This window comes from Peromyscus leucopus, chromosome 5 (assembly GCF_004664715.2).
Source record: "Peromyscus leucopus breed LL Stock chromosome 5, UCI_PerLeu_2.1, whole genome shotgun sequence".
Lineage (NCBI taxonomy): Eukaryota > Metazoa > Chordata > Mammalia > Rodentia > Cricetidae > Peromyscus > Peromyscus leucopus.
The window spans coordinates 119,986,028-120,001,181 of NC_051067.1; the positions used below are offsets into that span (position 1 = coordinate 119,986,028).

General features: G+C 54.8%; 1 protein-coding gene across 2 annotated transcripts in view; it reads left to right on the forward strand.

Moving 5' to 3' along the window:
* The window catches only part of LOC114697456 (c-Maf inducing protein), a 199,007-nt gene extending 185,485 nt beyond the window's left edge, over positions 1–13,522 (forward strand). Inside the window, exons 13-21 of one of the 2 annotated variants that reach the window (XM_028875715.2) lie at positions 127–175; positions 1,300–1,407; positions 3,835–3,951; positions 4,690–4,830; positions 5,437–5,484; positions 6,606–6,752; positions 7,343–7,448; positions 8,537–8,607; positions 11,619–13,522. In XM_028875715.2, coding sequence (XP_028731548.1) covers positions 127–175; positions 1,300–1,407; positions 3,835–3,951; positions 4,690–4,830; positions 5,437–5,484; positions 6,606–6,752; positions 7,343–7,448; positions 8,537–8,607; positions 11,619–11,672 — 841 coding nt within the window. In that variant the 3' untranslated portion in view covers positions 11,673–13,522. The remainder of the gene's footprint in view (positions 1–126; positions 176–1,299; positions 1,408–3,834; positions 3,952–4,689; positions 4,831–5,436; positions 5,485–6,605; positions 6,753–7,342; positions 7,449–8,536; positions 8,608–11,618) is intronic. The other variant, XM_028875716.2, reaches the window with a different exon arrangement.
* Positions 13,523–15,154: the final 1,632 nt, after the last annotated feature.

A 15,154-nucleotide genomic window follows, 5' to 3' on the forward strand; every position in this document is an offset into this window, starting at 1 on the left:
AATGTCCCATGTGCCTTGTCCTGTCTACCCCCACCTGCTCCTGGCCTCTCTCCCCCCCCTCTCCAAGCCCCCCCCCCCACCCCATGTCCACTCAGGCCTGCAAATGACCCATCCTCTTCTTTCCAGGGAACTGAAGTATGTGATTCAGAGGTTTGCAGAGGATCCAAGACAGGAGGTAAGCCTTTTTTTGTTTTACTTTTTCCTACAGAAGGAAAAAGAGTTTGGTGGCCTCCTAGGTCTCCTTGCAGAGGCCGTCTTGTCACTGGATCCTTGATACAAATTTTGCAGGCCCCTGGCCTTGTGTGCAAACACCTTGTGTTGAATCACCCAGGTGTGGTCTTGGACTGTCACTTTGGCTAGCCAGAGGCTGGCAGGCAGTGTCTCCACGCCACATTGGAGACTCACTCACTGCCCTTGCTGTCTGTCTGTGGGTCTCTGACAGATGACTCGGTAGCATTGTCCCTTACCCTCAAGTTGATGATCAGTCCCTACTCACAGTCTGCTTCTGAGGAGTAGGAGGGAGGGCATAAAGAGCAGGTGTGTGTGTGTGTTGTGTGTGTGTGACAGACAATGGGTATAGGTGTGGAATCCCTCCCAAACATGGATACACATGTACCCATGCACTTGTACCTACCCACACAGCTCTGGGAAGGGATGGCAGAGTCGTTCTTTGGGCCCTAACATTGTCCTCTACTCTAGACAGAGACCCTTTAGTAGAGAAGGACAGGTAGACAGTTAAGGAGGTGAGGATGAGACCTCACAGAAGAGAATCTCAGGGTTGGAGAGAGCTTGAGGTTACTTGGACAGGCCCAGAGGGGAGACTGCCCACACAGGAAAGGTAGGGAGGGAGCAGAAGAAGGCAAACGCCCCAAGCCTGAGGCTTAGTGATAAACCCCAGACGGGGCGGGGCAGAGAGCAAGAGAGAGCCCTCGCCACAGAGACAGGGGAGGCACAAGCAGGAGAGAGAGGAAGTGGCCCCCCTCAGAGGGAAACATGGGAAGCAGGTATAGAGACAGGGCCTGTTTATGGCTCTCCACCCTGGGAGGCCACAGTCCTGTCTCCCCCAGGGCTTTCCCAGCGAGGTGGGCCTCATGGCTATCTAAGATGCTGAGGACACGTGGCCGGACTAGAGGCCCCTGTGTGTCCCCAAAGGCCTGTGGAACTTAGTAGGAGGCCAGTGGTTGTGGAGCTAAAGGAAGTCCATGCACTTCCCGACGGCCTGGCTTGTCGCCGCCATTCCTATTTCCTTTGTACCCGAGTCTGCTGGGAACTGACGATGTGTTTGTCCTCTGCCCACAGGTCCACTCGTGCCTGCTGAGCGTGCGGGCCGGCAAGGATGGCTGGTTCCAGCTCTACAGCCCTGGAGGGGTGGCCTGTGATGATGACGGAGAGCTCTTTGCCAGCATGGTACATGCGGGTCCCCACAGGGAGCTGCTGGTGGGCTTTGGGCTGTTCCATCCTGAGTTGCTCAGCAGCCAGCCCACTGTGTGGCCTGCCTGCAAGTCTTCTGGCCCGCACTGTGCCAGCCATGAAGAGGGAGGTGACCCAAGGCGGGGTGTCGCTCATCCCTGCTTGCCTGAGCCAAGACCCTGAGGGCCCAAGATCGCGCTTGGTTGTCATGGTGATTTTCTGTGTAAGGGACAGAGGGCAGCGTACCCCAAGGAACTGCGGTGCCACCTGCTCAGCCAGTCCTCACAGTGAGGGACTTGGTTGGGGCCAGACTCGGGGTGCTCCTCCCCACCCCAGATGAAGGTATTGAGGTCACTGAATAAGTAACTGCATCCACAGTGGATTCTGCCACTTTCTTACCATAGAGCAGTGGTTCTCAGCCTTTCTGATGCTGTGACACTTTAATATAGTTCCTCATGTTGTGGTGACCCTCCAACCATAAAACTATATCGTTGCTACTTCATAACTGTAATTTTGCTACTGTTATGAATCGTAAATGTCTGATATGTGACACCTCCACCCCCCATGAGAAGGTCATTCAGCTCCCCCACAAAGGGGTCAACAGCCCACAGGTTGAGAACCACTGTCATGGAATCACACACCCTGGGCAGCAACAGAGAGGTCCAGAGAGCTCCAATGGCTTGCTTGGCAGGATTTGTTTGCAAGCCTCTGGTAGGCCAAGCTACTCTCTAGAGGTAGTGGCTTCCTCTACAGCAAAGGGACACCGACTCCTCTTTCCCCAGTGACCTCAGCCACTCTGTTCCCTGACACACCCAATGCCATTCATAGATCACACATTCTTCTGGGGTCATGTGACATGGAGAAAATGCAGACATCAGCTAGACCTGGGCCTTAGGTCACTACCCAGTTTTCCACCAGTTGACCTTGCACGCTGACTCGCCTGTCTGGGCTCCAGCTTCCTCATATGTAAAAACAAGACAAAGAGATTTCTCCAGCGCATCATAGCACACTGTGTATAGTGGCAGGCATGAGACACTCATGGAGCCACCCAGGACTCTGAGACACCCCCAGCTTGGGTCAGGTTATTCCTGTCTCTACGAGAGACTGATGGGCGGGGTAAACGGTTACTGGGGTGAATTCGGAAGAGATCTGTGCAATGATGATAAATAGGTGTGTCCTCTGAGGCGCCACCTCAAGGGGTTTAATTTTAGGTCCTTTTCCTTATGAATCTGCTCCAAACCCCTCGCCTGCTGCCCGGGACCTGCTTTCTGAGTGTCTCTTGTACCCAGAAACACGCCTAACTGCCTGCTTGCGCCACGTCTTCCTCACTATCCCCTCTCTGGCTTCCTCTGATGTCACAGCCTCACCGTGGCAAGGCTTGGTGTTTCCCCGTCCCCGGCATGGGGAGACTCAATGTGAGAGAGGACACGGAGTCAGCTCCCACCCAAGTGATTTCATTGTATGCCAGAGTTGTTAATGATGGGGCAGAAGCAGCGTAGACAGGGAAGGAAGCAGGCAGCCGTGGGCATAGAAATGTGTTGTTTCCATGGAGACGCATGGCGAGAAGTGGTCCCTGGATTCGGCTGCCGTTTCCAGAAGGCCTTTGGCAGGGTGTTTGGTCTCCCTCACCTCTTTGACAGGGTGCGGAGCCCCTACTCTTGGGCTCTCGCCTCTAAATACAAGCAGCACCCCCTCCATCACGTCTCAGAAGGGAGCAGGCTTTGCTGGGGGGGTGGGTGATCTCTCAAAACATCTTTTGGTTCCGCAGAGAAAGCAGGGCCCAGAACAGCCCAGCTGCCACACGAGTCGGGCCTGTCGTTCCCTCACCTAGCGAAGACTGCCTAGAAATGTCTACCTGGGACCCTCAATGCTAGGAATTCACAGGACCAACTACCAGCAGCCCCCTAAAGGGGGCTGGGGGGAGGGCCTCCTTTGTGTCCATAGTAAAACAGATAAGAGTGTGAGCGATACCATCCTGTGCAGGAACATTCCACCCTTCAGATCCGCGGCTCTGCTACCGTCAGCACCGCCCGTCTCGGGGACGCGTTGCCTTCCAGCTCCGCCTCTGTGCCCTTTCATGCTAACTCTCCGCTCCCCTGGACGGCCCCGGTGGCCACTGTCTCACTTGTCCCGGTGACCGTGCCTGTTGCCTGCACCCGGAATCAGTGTAGTCTGACACTTGTGGGGTGCCACTCAACATGTCCTTGGTCACTGTCCACCCTGCGGGGAGGTTTCTGTCCCCAAGGATGGTCTGGTGGTCACTGGAGACCAGGCTGTTGGCACAAGCAGGGAGCGTCACCGCCCTTTGGTTTCCCACCTGTGTCCGTCCGTCCATCCGTCCATCCCCCGCAGGGGGCTGGCACTGAGGGTCACAGCGTCACCGTGGTGTCCCGGCTGCTTCACCTGAGTCTTCTTGCCTCCCAGGTGCACATCCTCATGGGCTCCTGTTACAAGACCAAAAAGTTTCTGCTCTCGCTGGCGGAAAACAAGCTGGGCCCCTGTATGCTCCTGGCGCTGAGAGGGAACCAGACCATGGCGGAGGTGAGGAGCAGGCAGTGTGGGCAAGGCAGATGTGGTTGCAGCCTCTTGAGGGTGCGGCTGCCCTCAGACTGCTGCTGGTTCATTCCGGTTGGGGACCATCATGTTGACCACAGCCATCTGGAAGTTTCTCTTCTGATTACCTACACAGCGACTGTCTGCACATGGAGGACAGAACCGTTAACAGACTAAGGGATAGCCAGGCTTGTCTGACTTGTTCTCCCTTGGGGTTTCCTGGGGTTGTCATGGGGGTTAGAGCCCTTGGGGTCCTTCACAAGGCTCTTTTCTCTGACCAGAGGACTGAGGCAGCCTCTCTGCTTTGTGTGGCTTCAGGGTCACTGCTCAGTTATCAAGAGCACAGGCCCTGCACCCTCATGACACTTTTAACTGTTCCTCCTCAGTCCCCTCTTCCCGACTACTCCACGAAGTCCTCTAAAACCAGACACTCCCAGAGCACCTGATCCATGAGCAACAGGATTTTTATAGCAGCCGTCAGAATTGGGGAGCACCACCTTGCCACATTCTACCCTCTAGAAAGAAGTCACCAAGCTACCCGTCAGTCAAGGGGGTGTGAACAGGAAAGAATTTACTGGCCCGTTAGAAAAACCTAAGTTTCTCTGGAGGTGGGATTGAAGCATTAACATGGGGACAAGGACAGAGAGTACTCCAAATGTGGAGAACAGCATATGCCAAGGTCCTGTGGCAGGCCACTCCCTGACACCCCTTCATGACTCCCGGCAGATCCTGTGCTTGATGCTGGAATACAACATCATCGACAACAATGATACCCAACTGCAGATCATCTCCACGCTGGAGAGCACGGATGTGGGCAAACGCATGTACGAGCAGCTGTGTGACCGGCAGCGGGAGCTGAAGGAGCTGGTAAGTCCTCCCCACTGCCCGCTGTTCCCAGAGATGGCCCCTGTGACCTGTGACTGCTCCTCTATACCCAAAGAGTTTGGGATCGTTCCCTGCTCTTCTTACATGATTCTAGATGGACCCAAGAGAGGTAACGCAGGTGGGCTGAAGTCACCCAGCCCACTTCCACTTGATTGCAGGGACCCAGGTGTCATTGACCTACCCAGTCCTAGCTGAGAGGCGATGTCTACACATGTGCACACACAGGCCCATCAGGGCTGTCCCCCCCCCCAGCCACCCCACCCCCATGGCCCTTGGCAAAAGGTGTGCACAACCCAGGTCCCTACCGTGAGACATCTGGTGTAAAACGTCTCTGTCATTTGCCAGCACTCTTGGTGGAAACGGGTGCCACTTAACCCCGACAAGAATTGGATAGGTGGCGGCGTCCCTTCCAGTTAGAGCACCCCCCCCCACCTCTGCCCGTGTTTCTTAGTGTTACATATGCCATAAGCTGCCTGTGCCGTGACCACCGTTGTGCTTTCTGCCCGGGAAAGTAGCCACCATGGCGTCATGAGGCTGGTGGTGGCAGAGGGGACATGTGACTCAACTCGTCTCCTTTTTTTCCTGCAGCAAAGGAAAGGCGGGCCCACCAGGCTAACACTGCCCTCCAAGTCCACGGTAAGTAGGTTTATAAGTCTCTGCAGGGGTGGGGTGGCGTGGAGCGAGATGGGCGGGGCAGGGAGGAGGGATGACCAGGAGGGGAGGGGAGGGATGAGGATGGGACAGGGAGATAGGCCAGCTCTTCCAAGAGGCAAATGGAGGAAAGGGAAAGAAATGAAATCCAAGCAGAGTTAGGATGTTACTATGCTAGAGCTTGTTTCCGATATTGAGGCTGGGGTTGAGCTCACCCGTAGAGCACCAGTTTAGCTAGCGTGTGTGGAGGCTCCAGGCTTAGTCTCCAGCACCTTGAAAAAGACAAAAGACTGCTTGCTGGTGACATCAGCAGTATTACCGAGGGGTTGCTAGTAACCATGGTAACAGTAGCTCATCGACACTGGATGGTTAGTCTGTTTGACTTTTACAAAAGGCGCAACGTTTTCCCATTTTCCAAAGCCTTCGGGGATCTAATTTCCTGCTACCCCACTGTCCTCGAGGCATGGCTTCCTGCTCATGTCCCAGGAAACCTGCCCAGGCTCCAGCCACCGCGGCTCCATCCCAGCCAGCAAGGAGGAAGGAAGTGGCAGGGTAGAGCCCGCCCTTCCCATGAAGATTCCTCTTAGAAGTTCCATTTACATCTCATTGTCCATATTCAGCCCCTAGCCTGATAATTAGCTGCAAAGGAGGATGGGAAATGAGCTGTAACTCAGGGGACGGCTAAAAGTCAAAGACGAGACCTCAGTCCAGGGCATGCAGCACGTGTGTCTCTCTGCTGGCTTGGGGCTAAGGGTGGCGACTGCCTCTTCACGTGGAAAACCCACAGGAACTGCCGGCTAGGGGGTGTGCATGCATGTGCATGCATGCGTGCAGACACACACACACACACAGGCACACCACGCATGTGCATGTGCATGTGCACGCTCTGCTTGGGAGGGTGCTGGTCTTGGTTGCAGCCCAGCCGTGACTCAAGCTGTGAGTCACACCACAGGCCGGGCCACCACCCTTCAGCTCCTGGGGACATGAAGCCCTCGGTGTGGTCAGAGACGGTGTTGGCTTCAGATAAGGCGGAGGGGGAGAGGGCATGAGGCCCACCTGATAGCTACCCCGGCCTGCCCTGAGAGCATCATGCCAACCCACTGCAGGATGCGGACCTGGCCCGCCTGCTGAGCTCTGGCTCCTTTGGAAACCTGGAGAACCTCAGCTTGGCCTTCACCAACGTCACCAGTGCCTGCGCCGAGCACCTCATCAAACTGCCTTCTCTCAAGCAGCTCAATCTGTGGTCCACGCAGGTGCCGCCCCGCCCACACCCCGTCCTCTTCCTCACCCCCCCCCATACTCAACCTTTCTGCCCAGAGCTCATGGGCCCAGCCACTTGCTCTGCACACATAACCCTAACCCATTCCCCCCATACAGGAAGAGGTTGGGGGCCTCATGCCAGTTGACAGCCCATTTCCCAGATGGGACCACTGAAGTCCAGGGAAAGCTCTGTACAGACTCCTGAGGTGGGAGACACAGGACTGAGAGATCACCTTAGGCCTCTCCAGCCTGCCAGGGAAGGAGTACATGAGTATGCTCTTGGAGCCTGCTGGGTCCCAGTGTGGCACCACTGGCCTAGCCCTTTGGGGTACACAGGCTCCTCCATCTCTTGAAAAGGCCACCATGCCTTCAGACTTCAGAGCCCCGAGTTCAGACTCTCACAGAGGCTCTTGCCTGGCCTATATCCCAGTCAGAAACTAGATCTGAACACAAGACAAAGGGGTGTGTGACTCAGGGAAGAGGGCATGGCCTCCTAGCTAGATCCCGCCACCTCCCACTCCTACCCAGCCTTAGGGTCTCCTCCCCTGGGCCTGGAGAGGCTAAGAATCCATGTGCCCCACAGTTTGGAGACGCCGGCCTGCGGCTCCTGTCGGAACACCTCACTATGCTCCAGGTGCTGAACCTGTGTGAGACCCCAGTCACCGACGCCGGCCTGCTGGCCCTCAGCTGTGAGTACCTGGTCTACAGCAGGTGGGCTGGCCCCCAGCTGGACACCCTGAGAAGGAAGCAGGCAGTTTATTAATGAACCCGTTTGTAGCAGACCTGTTGCATGCTGGCAGGGTGCTGGGAGCAAGCAGAGGGGTGGGTGTCCCTGCCCTCGAGGAGCTAGAAGTCTGGAGGAAGAGGGGAAGTCCGTGAGATTAGCCTGTGTCTTCCACCCAGCCACAGTAAAAGCCACCGTGAAGTTCTCTAGGCCACCATTGTCACCGGTGTCGCACCCAGCGGCTCCAGCCTTGCCAGCTGCTCAGAAACACGCCTCGGGACTACTGGGGTCCCCAGGCATTCCTGGGCCTGTCCAGCTTGAGAAGCATTCAGTAACAGAAGCTTAGGGAAGGGGCTAGGGTACGGGTTTCACAGAGCTCTGATCAAGGGGGCATTGAGCCTGGGAATCTGCATGTGCCGGGGTCCCTATTTTCTACCTTCCTCCCTTAAGACAAGAGGCCTGGTGATTCAGCTGTGAAATGGCCAAGCAGGCCTCTGGGAGGTGGCAGAGAGTCTAGCACTAGGTCACAAAAGTGGCTGTGGCACTACTTAAAAAAAAGCTTATGGACCAGTTCTGGATGGTGGGAGCTCTGATAGAGGGGAAATTGGAGCAGCTCCCTGCAGGATATTCCTGCAGGAGTCACTCAGGGGTGCGTGGGTCTAATGAACCCCCACTGGTCTGCACCCCACCCCCACAGCATCTCAACATAAGCATTTGGGTGTGTCTGCAGCAAGCACCCGTATGATTCCAACATGAACCCCAACTTGGTGTTTGCTCTTGAGACCAAAAGCCAGAGATGCCAGGGAACATTCAGGATCTCTAGGGGCAGGGCTAGAGCTGAAGGGGAGAGAAGGTCAGAGGTCAGGGACCAAGAAAAGACCCAGCTCTGACGCCAAGAGCGTGAAATGGACTACCTGGTGGTCATGATGGCTGACCTCACACCATCTCAGCTCCCTTAACCATCCACACTGAGAGTGGCCTGCAGCTTGAGTGTCCCCATCCTGCCATAGTCTACCGTGTGGACTCACTGTCTGTCTGTCTATCTTTACCCAGCCATGAAGAGTCTTTGCAGTTTAAATATGAACAGCACCAAGCTCTCGGCTGATACCTATGAGGATCTGAAGGTAAGCCCTCCCTGCTGGCTCCCTCCCTTCCTGGCTGTCCCCAGCTCCCTCGCTAGCCACCCCCCTCCCTCCCTCCCTGGCCACCCTTAGAGCTACTTCTCCAGCACAAGGGCTGGCACACCAGGAGCAGACCAAGATGGGTAGGGGTGAGGGCATAGTAACAAAGGAAGCCAGCCAGGGCTCTGTATTGGCACGGGAAAACGAAGGACCGCCTTTTTCAAGAAGAGGCCGCATATGTTGAATTCAAAGGATGAGAAGCCTGGGGTGCCCAGGGTGAGAGGAAGGTGTATGCAGAGAAGACAAGCAGACCCTGGCCGTGGCAAGCACAGCTGGAGTAAGACAGAACAGGAGGGCTGATACAGATCCTCATTGGGTCACAGAAAGGCTGGATTTTTTTTTTTTTCCCAAACACCCTTGGGGCTGTCGGTGGGGTCTCACGTCCTTCTTTTAAAAACCTAGCTGTTGTCTGGGAGATGACCTGCGGGAGTAGGAGCCAGGGCAGAAGCAGGCCATGTGTTCTCTAGGCTGCTGCAGGCCCTCCAGGGCCTGGCCTGGCACCTGGGAAGGAGAGGAGGGGGCTCGAGAGGAGTGTGACAACTGGGACATTTCATCCATCAGAACATATGTGCGTCGTAGGGAACCTGGAACCCTTGGTCAGGCCCCTCCTTCGCCAGGGTCTCCTGGCGGCTCTCCAACCATTACCAATCACTCTCTCTGGCTCTCTCACAGCTGGGCTTATTCTTTGACCCAGGCGTGGATGTAGCACCTACCAAGCCCAGGCAGGGAACAAAGGCCAAAGAGCAGCTGCCATGATGTGTGACCAGAGAGGTCACGAGTCCCAGAAGGCACAGAACTTAGCAGTCCCCAGGGGGAGGGCAGTCGGTGGGAGGGGTAAGGGCTCCGACTGTAGAGCTGGGTACAACGCAAGATGTCTCTGCGGAGCAATGCTGTCTGCCTTGGGTCAGGCTTGAAAGAAGGGTGGGCCCCGGGACTCGTACCTGCTAGCTACATCTGTGCATTTACACGCGTGCACACAAGCACCTTGGGGGCACCTGTGCACGTTGTAGTGGAAGAAGCAGAGGCCTCACAGTGTCCTGCGCTCCAGGTCCCCAAAGCCACAGCGCCCCTGAAGTCAAGTGGGAGAGGGGAGTGAGAGCAGCCGCCTATGAGGAAAAGTCAATGCCTTCTCTCTTCATTTTGAGAGAGAGAATCACATGTGTGTGCATGCATTCAGAAGGCATCAGATCCCCTGCGGCTGGAGTTCCGGATGGTTGTGAGCCATCTGACGTGGGTGCTAAGAAAGACCCTGACTCAGGTCCCTGGAGGAACAGCAATCACGGAGCCGTCTCTCTAACCCCTACTATCTTTAAAAAAATATTACTCTCTCTCTCTGTGTGTGTGTGTGTGTGTGTGTGTGTGTGTGTGTGTGTGTATGTATGCATGCTCGCGCAGACGTAGAGGTCAGAGGACAACTGTGTGGAGTCAGTTCTCCCTTCCACCTTTATGTGAGTTCCAGGCATCAAACTCAGGTCACTAGGCTTGTACAGCGAACGCCTTCATCTGCTGAGTCATCTAGCCAGCCCCTTATTTATTTTTTACATCCCAGAGGGCCATGGTGCCAACTCAGTGATACTAGTGTTTGACCAACCTCCGTCCTTCCTCTCCTGGGGCATCTGGGAACTTCCTGACTTTTGAAGAAGGATGGTTGTGCTAAATGCCAGACAGGCAAACCCACATGGTTGGGTATGCAGTCCGGCCTGGTCTTCCTGTTCTTTCCAAAGAACCTGGACATCTGTATTTTTCTGTTCAGCCTCCTAGACTGGCAATCATGGCTTGACAGTGTTTCCCAACTCTGTATTGAGGACCACAGGCCCCAGCTTGCAGCTTCTGCCTGGGCAGGGGAAGCCATTGAAGATTGTTGGGCACAGGATAGAGGCAATGAGCAGGCTCCCTTTGTGTGTGTGTGTGTGTGTGTGTGTGTGTGTGTGTGTGTGTGTGTGTGTGCGTGTGCGTGCGCGCGCGCGCACAGATGTGCATGGAAGTGTATGTGTGTTACTGAATAGGGCTGGCGGGTGCAAGGGATGTTGGGAAGTCAGGAAGTAAAGACAGGAGACCATTAAGGAGACAGATGCCTCTGTACAGTGAAGGAAAAGGCTAGCTGTTGAGAATAGTCTGCCAGCAGGAACAGAGGGCAGGGACTGAGAAGAATCTTGCAGAGTGGATTGAGCCGCGGCTGGGCTCAGTTGCTAGAGCACTTGCCTGGCATGCGCAAAGGCCTGTGTTCCATGCCCAGTTCCGTACGGACCAGATGAGGTGGTACATGCTTGTAATTGTCTCACTCGGAGCCGAAGGCAGAAAGATTAGAAATAGGAGGCCATCTTTAGCTTCATGGCTGTTTGAGGCCAGCCGGGACTACATGAGGCTCTATCTCAAATAAATAAATTTTATTAAAGTATCAGGGAGAACCATATTTCAGTGGAAGGACAGGAACCCAGGAGGAAGAGTGTCCAGGCCAGCTTCTGGTGCTGCCCTGGTCCCTCACCCACTCTGTCCATTCTCATTCAACAATGGGAAGGGATCTAGAGATACATAGTCTATTACATGATGCTCAGGGCTTTCCCACAACGTCACATTTAATCCTTAATGCCACCTGGGAGCCAAGGACAGGACTCAGATCAGCCGTAGTCATGAGAAAACAAGCTTCAGGGTGCCAGATGTGTAATCCAGTCTCACAGAGCATCTGTGGTTCCACAGAGGGCTGTGGTTTCTGCAGCCACTGTCTCGTGTCTCTGAGGCCACCTGCCCTGTGTGCTGTTTAAGGTCACCAGCCCCTTCCAGAGCCTTGAGAGCCCACAGCCTCATAATGGAGAGGGTGTGGGTGGTAGGAGACACACACACACACACACACACACACACACACATCTCCAGCCCTTCGAGGATCAGGCTGTCTACCCTCTGGTTGCTGAGGGAAATGGCTGGATTTTGACCAGGTACCTTCTTATCACCCACAGGCCAAACTTCCTAATCTGAAGGAGGTGGATGTCCGCTACACGGAAGCCTGGTGAAGCCCCCTGTGTGCACAGGATGGCGTCGCACAAAATAAAACGACTCTTGACTAATAGCCGTAGAGCAGTGGGTCCCAGGGTGGCCCCAGCACCTGGCTGTGGGTTAGATGGGGGAAGTCTTGGGGGGGCGGAGGGGGGGAGGGGTGGGGGATCCTCAGCACGCCCAGCCCCCGCCTAATTCTTAGAGCTTCATATCGGAACCTTTGACTTTGATCAAAAGCGGCCTTGGTGGCAACGAGAGGAGGAAGAGCGGGTAGGGGGAGGGCAGGGGAGGGGCGGGCGGGGATCCCTGTGTGGATTTTCTTTGCCTTTGTTGTGTGATGCCATGTGTGGGGGCATCCATCCAGCCTGATGCCATCGACTCGGGCCAGAAGGAGGACGCGTTTTTCTTCCTGGAGGTGCACCGAGCCGAGATCTCGCCCCTGCCGTTGGGACAGGAATACCCAGTCATGTCATCCATCGTCCTGTGTCCCCACCATCGCTATGCAAAGTGGTTCTTGTACATAAGATTTAAATAACGCACCTATTTAAGAAATGTTGACAAATTGCGGGTCTGGGACCCGCTCTTATTTATGAAGTCTTTGACCAGCCCTCCCCCCCCCTCCTGCCCCCCTGGCGTGTAGTACTGTCTGGACCAGTCAGCTGTCGGGTTAGTGCTAGTAGTTTTGGTTTTGGTTTTTAAAGGAAACAAACAAACAAACAAAACAACAGAGGAAAAAAAAAAGGCCTTTGGAAAATTAATTGCTTTTTTTTTTCCTTAATGAACTCTTGTATGCTAATGCTCTCCCGTCAGACTGCCCACCTGCTACTCTGTATTATTTCCAGATGTTTCCAGCTTCCTCGTGGGTGGGGGTCAAACTGGGGGAGGAGGAGAAAGGAGTTTAGGGTCTCCATACTGTAGCTCACTCCTCCGCTCTGCTGCTTCTGTAAATCTGGAAGGGTCCCAACCTTTCCTCCCTGTATACCCCATAGAAGAGTTGGTCCTCCAAGGTCCTGCTGCCGTCCCCACCCCTCTTTAGCGGTCCCTGTCCCCTGCTGAGACTTGCGACCTGTGGCCTCCCCACCCCGTGGTTCCCTCACGCATGCCCCATGCCCACCTCTCTGCATGGTCTCTTGGGAGAGAAGAGCTATGTCACCCAGCCAGCCTGACCCGACCGTCCACACCTCCTCCTCCCCACTAATGTGATCACTGCGGCATCCCCTCACCCGTGTGCGGCCCCCCCCTTTCCCTCTCCCCCCGCCCCCGAGGCAGACCAACCTCATTTCTTTTTACAGACATTTGGCTTTTTCTTACCAAGCCCTCACTGTACAGATCAGCCCTTTGACAAATTCATTTGGGGTCCCCCCTCCCTCTTCCCCTTTTTTCTGTTCGTTTAGCACAAATACGTCCCCTCCCTGGCACCTCCCAACCAAACCCACCAGTCGACGTTCATTGTTTTATATCTATTTAATCTTATTCGATGGAAACCACGCTTCAGTTGTTTTATACTTTGCCAGGTAGGACTTTATTACCCCCCCCCAAACTACGCCCTCATTTTTTTAAAAAAGGGAAAAAAAACCACACACAAAAAAAAAAACACAAAAACAAACAAACAAAAAAAAAACAGAGACTTTGGGTTTCAGTCTCAGTCTTAATTCTCTTTCTGTGGCAGGTTTTCTTTCGTGCGTGTGCCCGTGTGTGTGTGGAGTGAGTTCTGTTTTGTGTTTGTTTCTCTGTTGATTTCTTCGGTTGTTGTTGCTTTCTTCTCCCAACTCTCCAACCCCGGTTCCGAACTTCACAGCACCCTGGTGCAGAGAGACGCAGAAGCAGAATAAATAAATAAATAAAAAGGAAAAAAAAAAAACCAAAAGAAAAAAAAAAGGAAAAAATTTTCAAAAAGATAAAAAAAAAAAAAGAACTAAGATGCCCCACCCCGCCCCGCCCCGCCCCGCCCACCCTGCACTGTTGCTTTTCTTGATGGTTAATAATAAATACTGTCACGTAGCTGTGTACAAAGAGATGTGAAATACTTTCAGGCAAAAATAAACTGTAAGTGACTCATCCAAGGCTGGCCTTGCTGTGTAGTCGGGTTGGGGGGGGTGGGGAGTGGGGAGAGGCCCCACTCACGGACAGGACGCACCTGAAGATTGGCTTCTCACTCTGGGTGCTTGACCATGGCACCTGAGTCTGTCACCCAGGGCTGTCGTATCCCACTCATGGTCCGAAAAGCGGAGTCCCTGGCCAGTGCCTACCAGTTGCCCTCTCATCCACTGTGACAACCAGCTCTCCTGCTACCCTTTGCCAGGGCAACGTCACTCCCCTCTGTAAAATCCTACTGGAGACACCCAGGGCCCTGCCTCTCTCCAGAGGGTCCTCGTAGGCCGTAGCCCAGCACCTGACCATCCATTGCTTCTTCTCAGGGGTGTCTTCCAACAGACAAATTCAGTTTGTCTGAAAAGAGACGAGAGATCACCAAGCATGGAGGCACGCGCCTGGAATCCCGGCTCTCGGAGCCTCAGCTGTGTAGTGAGAGCGTGTGTCAAAGCTAAAAAGAGCGAGGTGGGAGCAGGGGAGGAATCTTCGTAGGTGACATGCTTGGTCCAGAAACAATATGTAGACCTGAGTTTGGATCCCCAGCACCTACATCCAGAGCCAGGCACAGTGGCGTGCATGCATTTACCATCCCGGTGCTTGGGAGGGTGGAAACAGACCAAGGGAGCTTGCAGGCCGGTCAGCCTAGCTGAACCAGTGAGTTCCGGATTCCGTGGGAGACCCTCTTTCAGACATCTAAGGTGGAGAGTGACGGAGGGAGACATGATGTTGGCCTCCGGTCCCCATGCTGCACCGCACAAACGTCTCCACCACGGTCAGAGAAATCGTTTCCACCCTCTCCCAAACTGTTGACCTTCAGTGGCGGTCCCCACTGCCCTGAGTTACCCTGAGGGATCCTACGCCCCTGTGTCTCCTCCCTGATATTCCACCTGACAGCCCTAGTCACCGAAGGCCGGACGGACTAAGCCTGGAGTGCCTGGCTGCCCCACACACTCCTTCCTCTCTTAGGTTTCCCCAGTCCTGTGAGTAGAGAGGCCAGGGGCCAGCTGCCCAGCTGAGGCCACACCAGTGTGTGCACCATGGAGAAGCAGCTTCCATGGAGTAGAACAGACCTCACTGAGGGGACACACTCAAAAGAGGTGCTCTCAAGAACTGGATTGCCTCATCGTCCCCACAGCCAACCATGGGCACACGGGATGCCTGTGTGTGACATTTCACACGATGTCAGGCCTAGGCCGGGTGGGAAGAGCCCTTCGGAGGTGCCAAAGGACGCAACGGCACAGATGGCGGACACAGCCACAGCACGTACTGCCCTGATAAAAGAGCGGCTAGTCCTGAGGATCTGGGACCAGGTGAGATGGAGAGCGCCTTCCAGGGTAGTCTAAGCACCCTCCGAGAGAGCTGTATGGTCACCAGGTCTCTGTGCCTGCCGCCTGGAAGGACTGAGTCA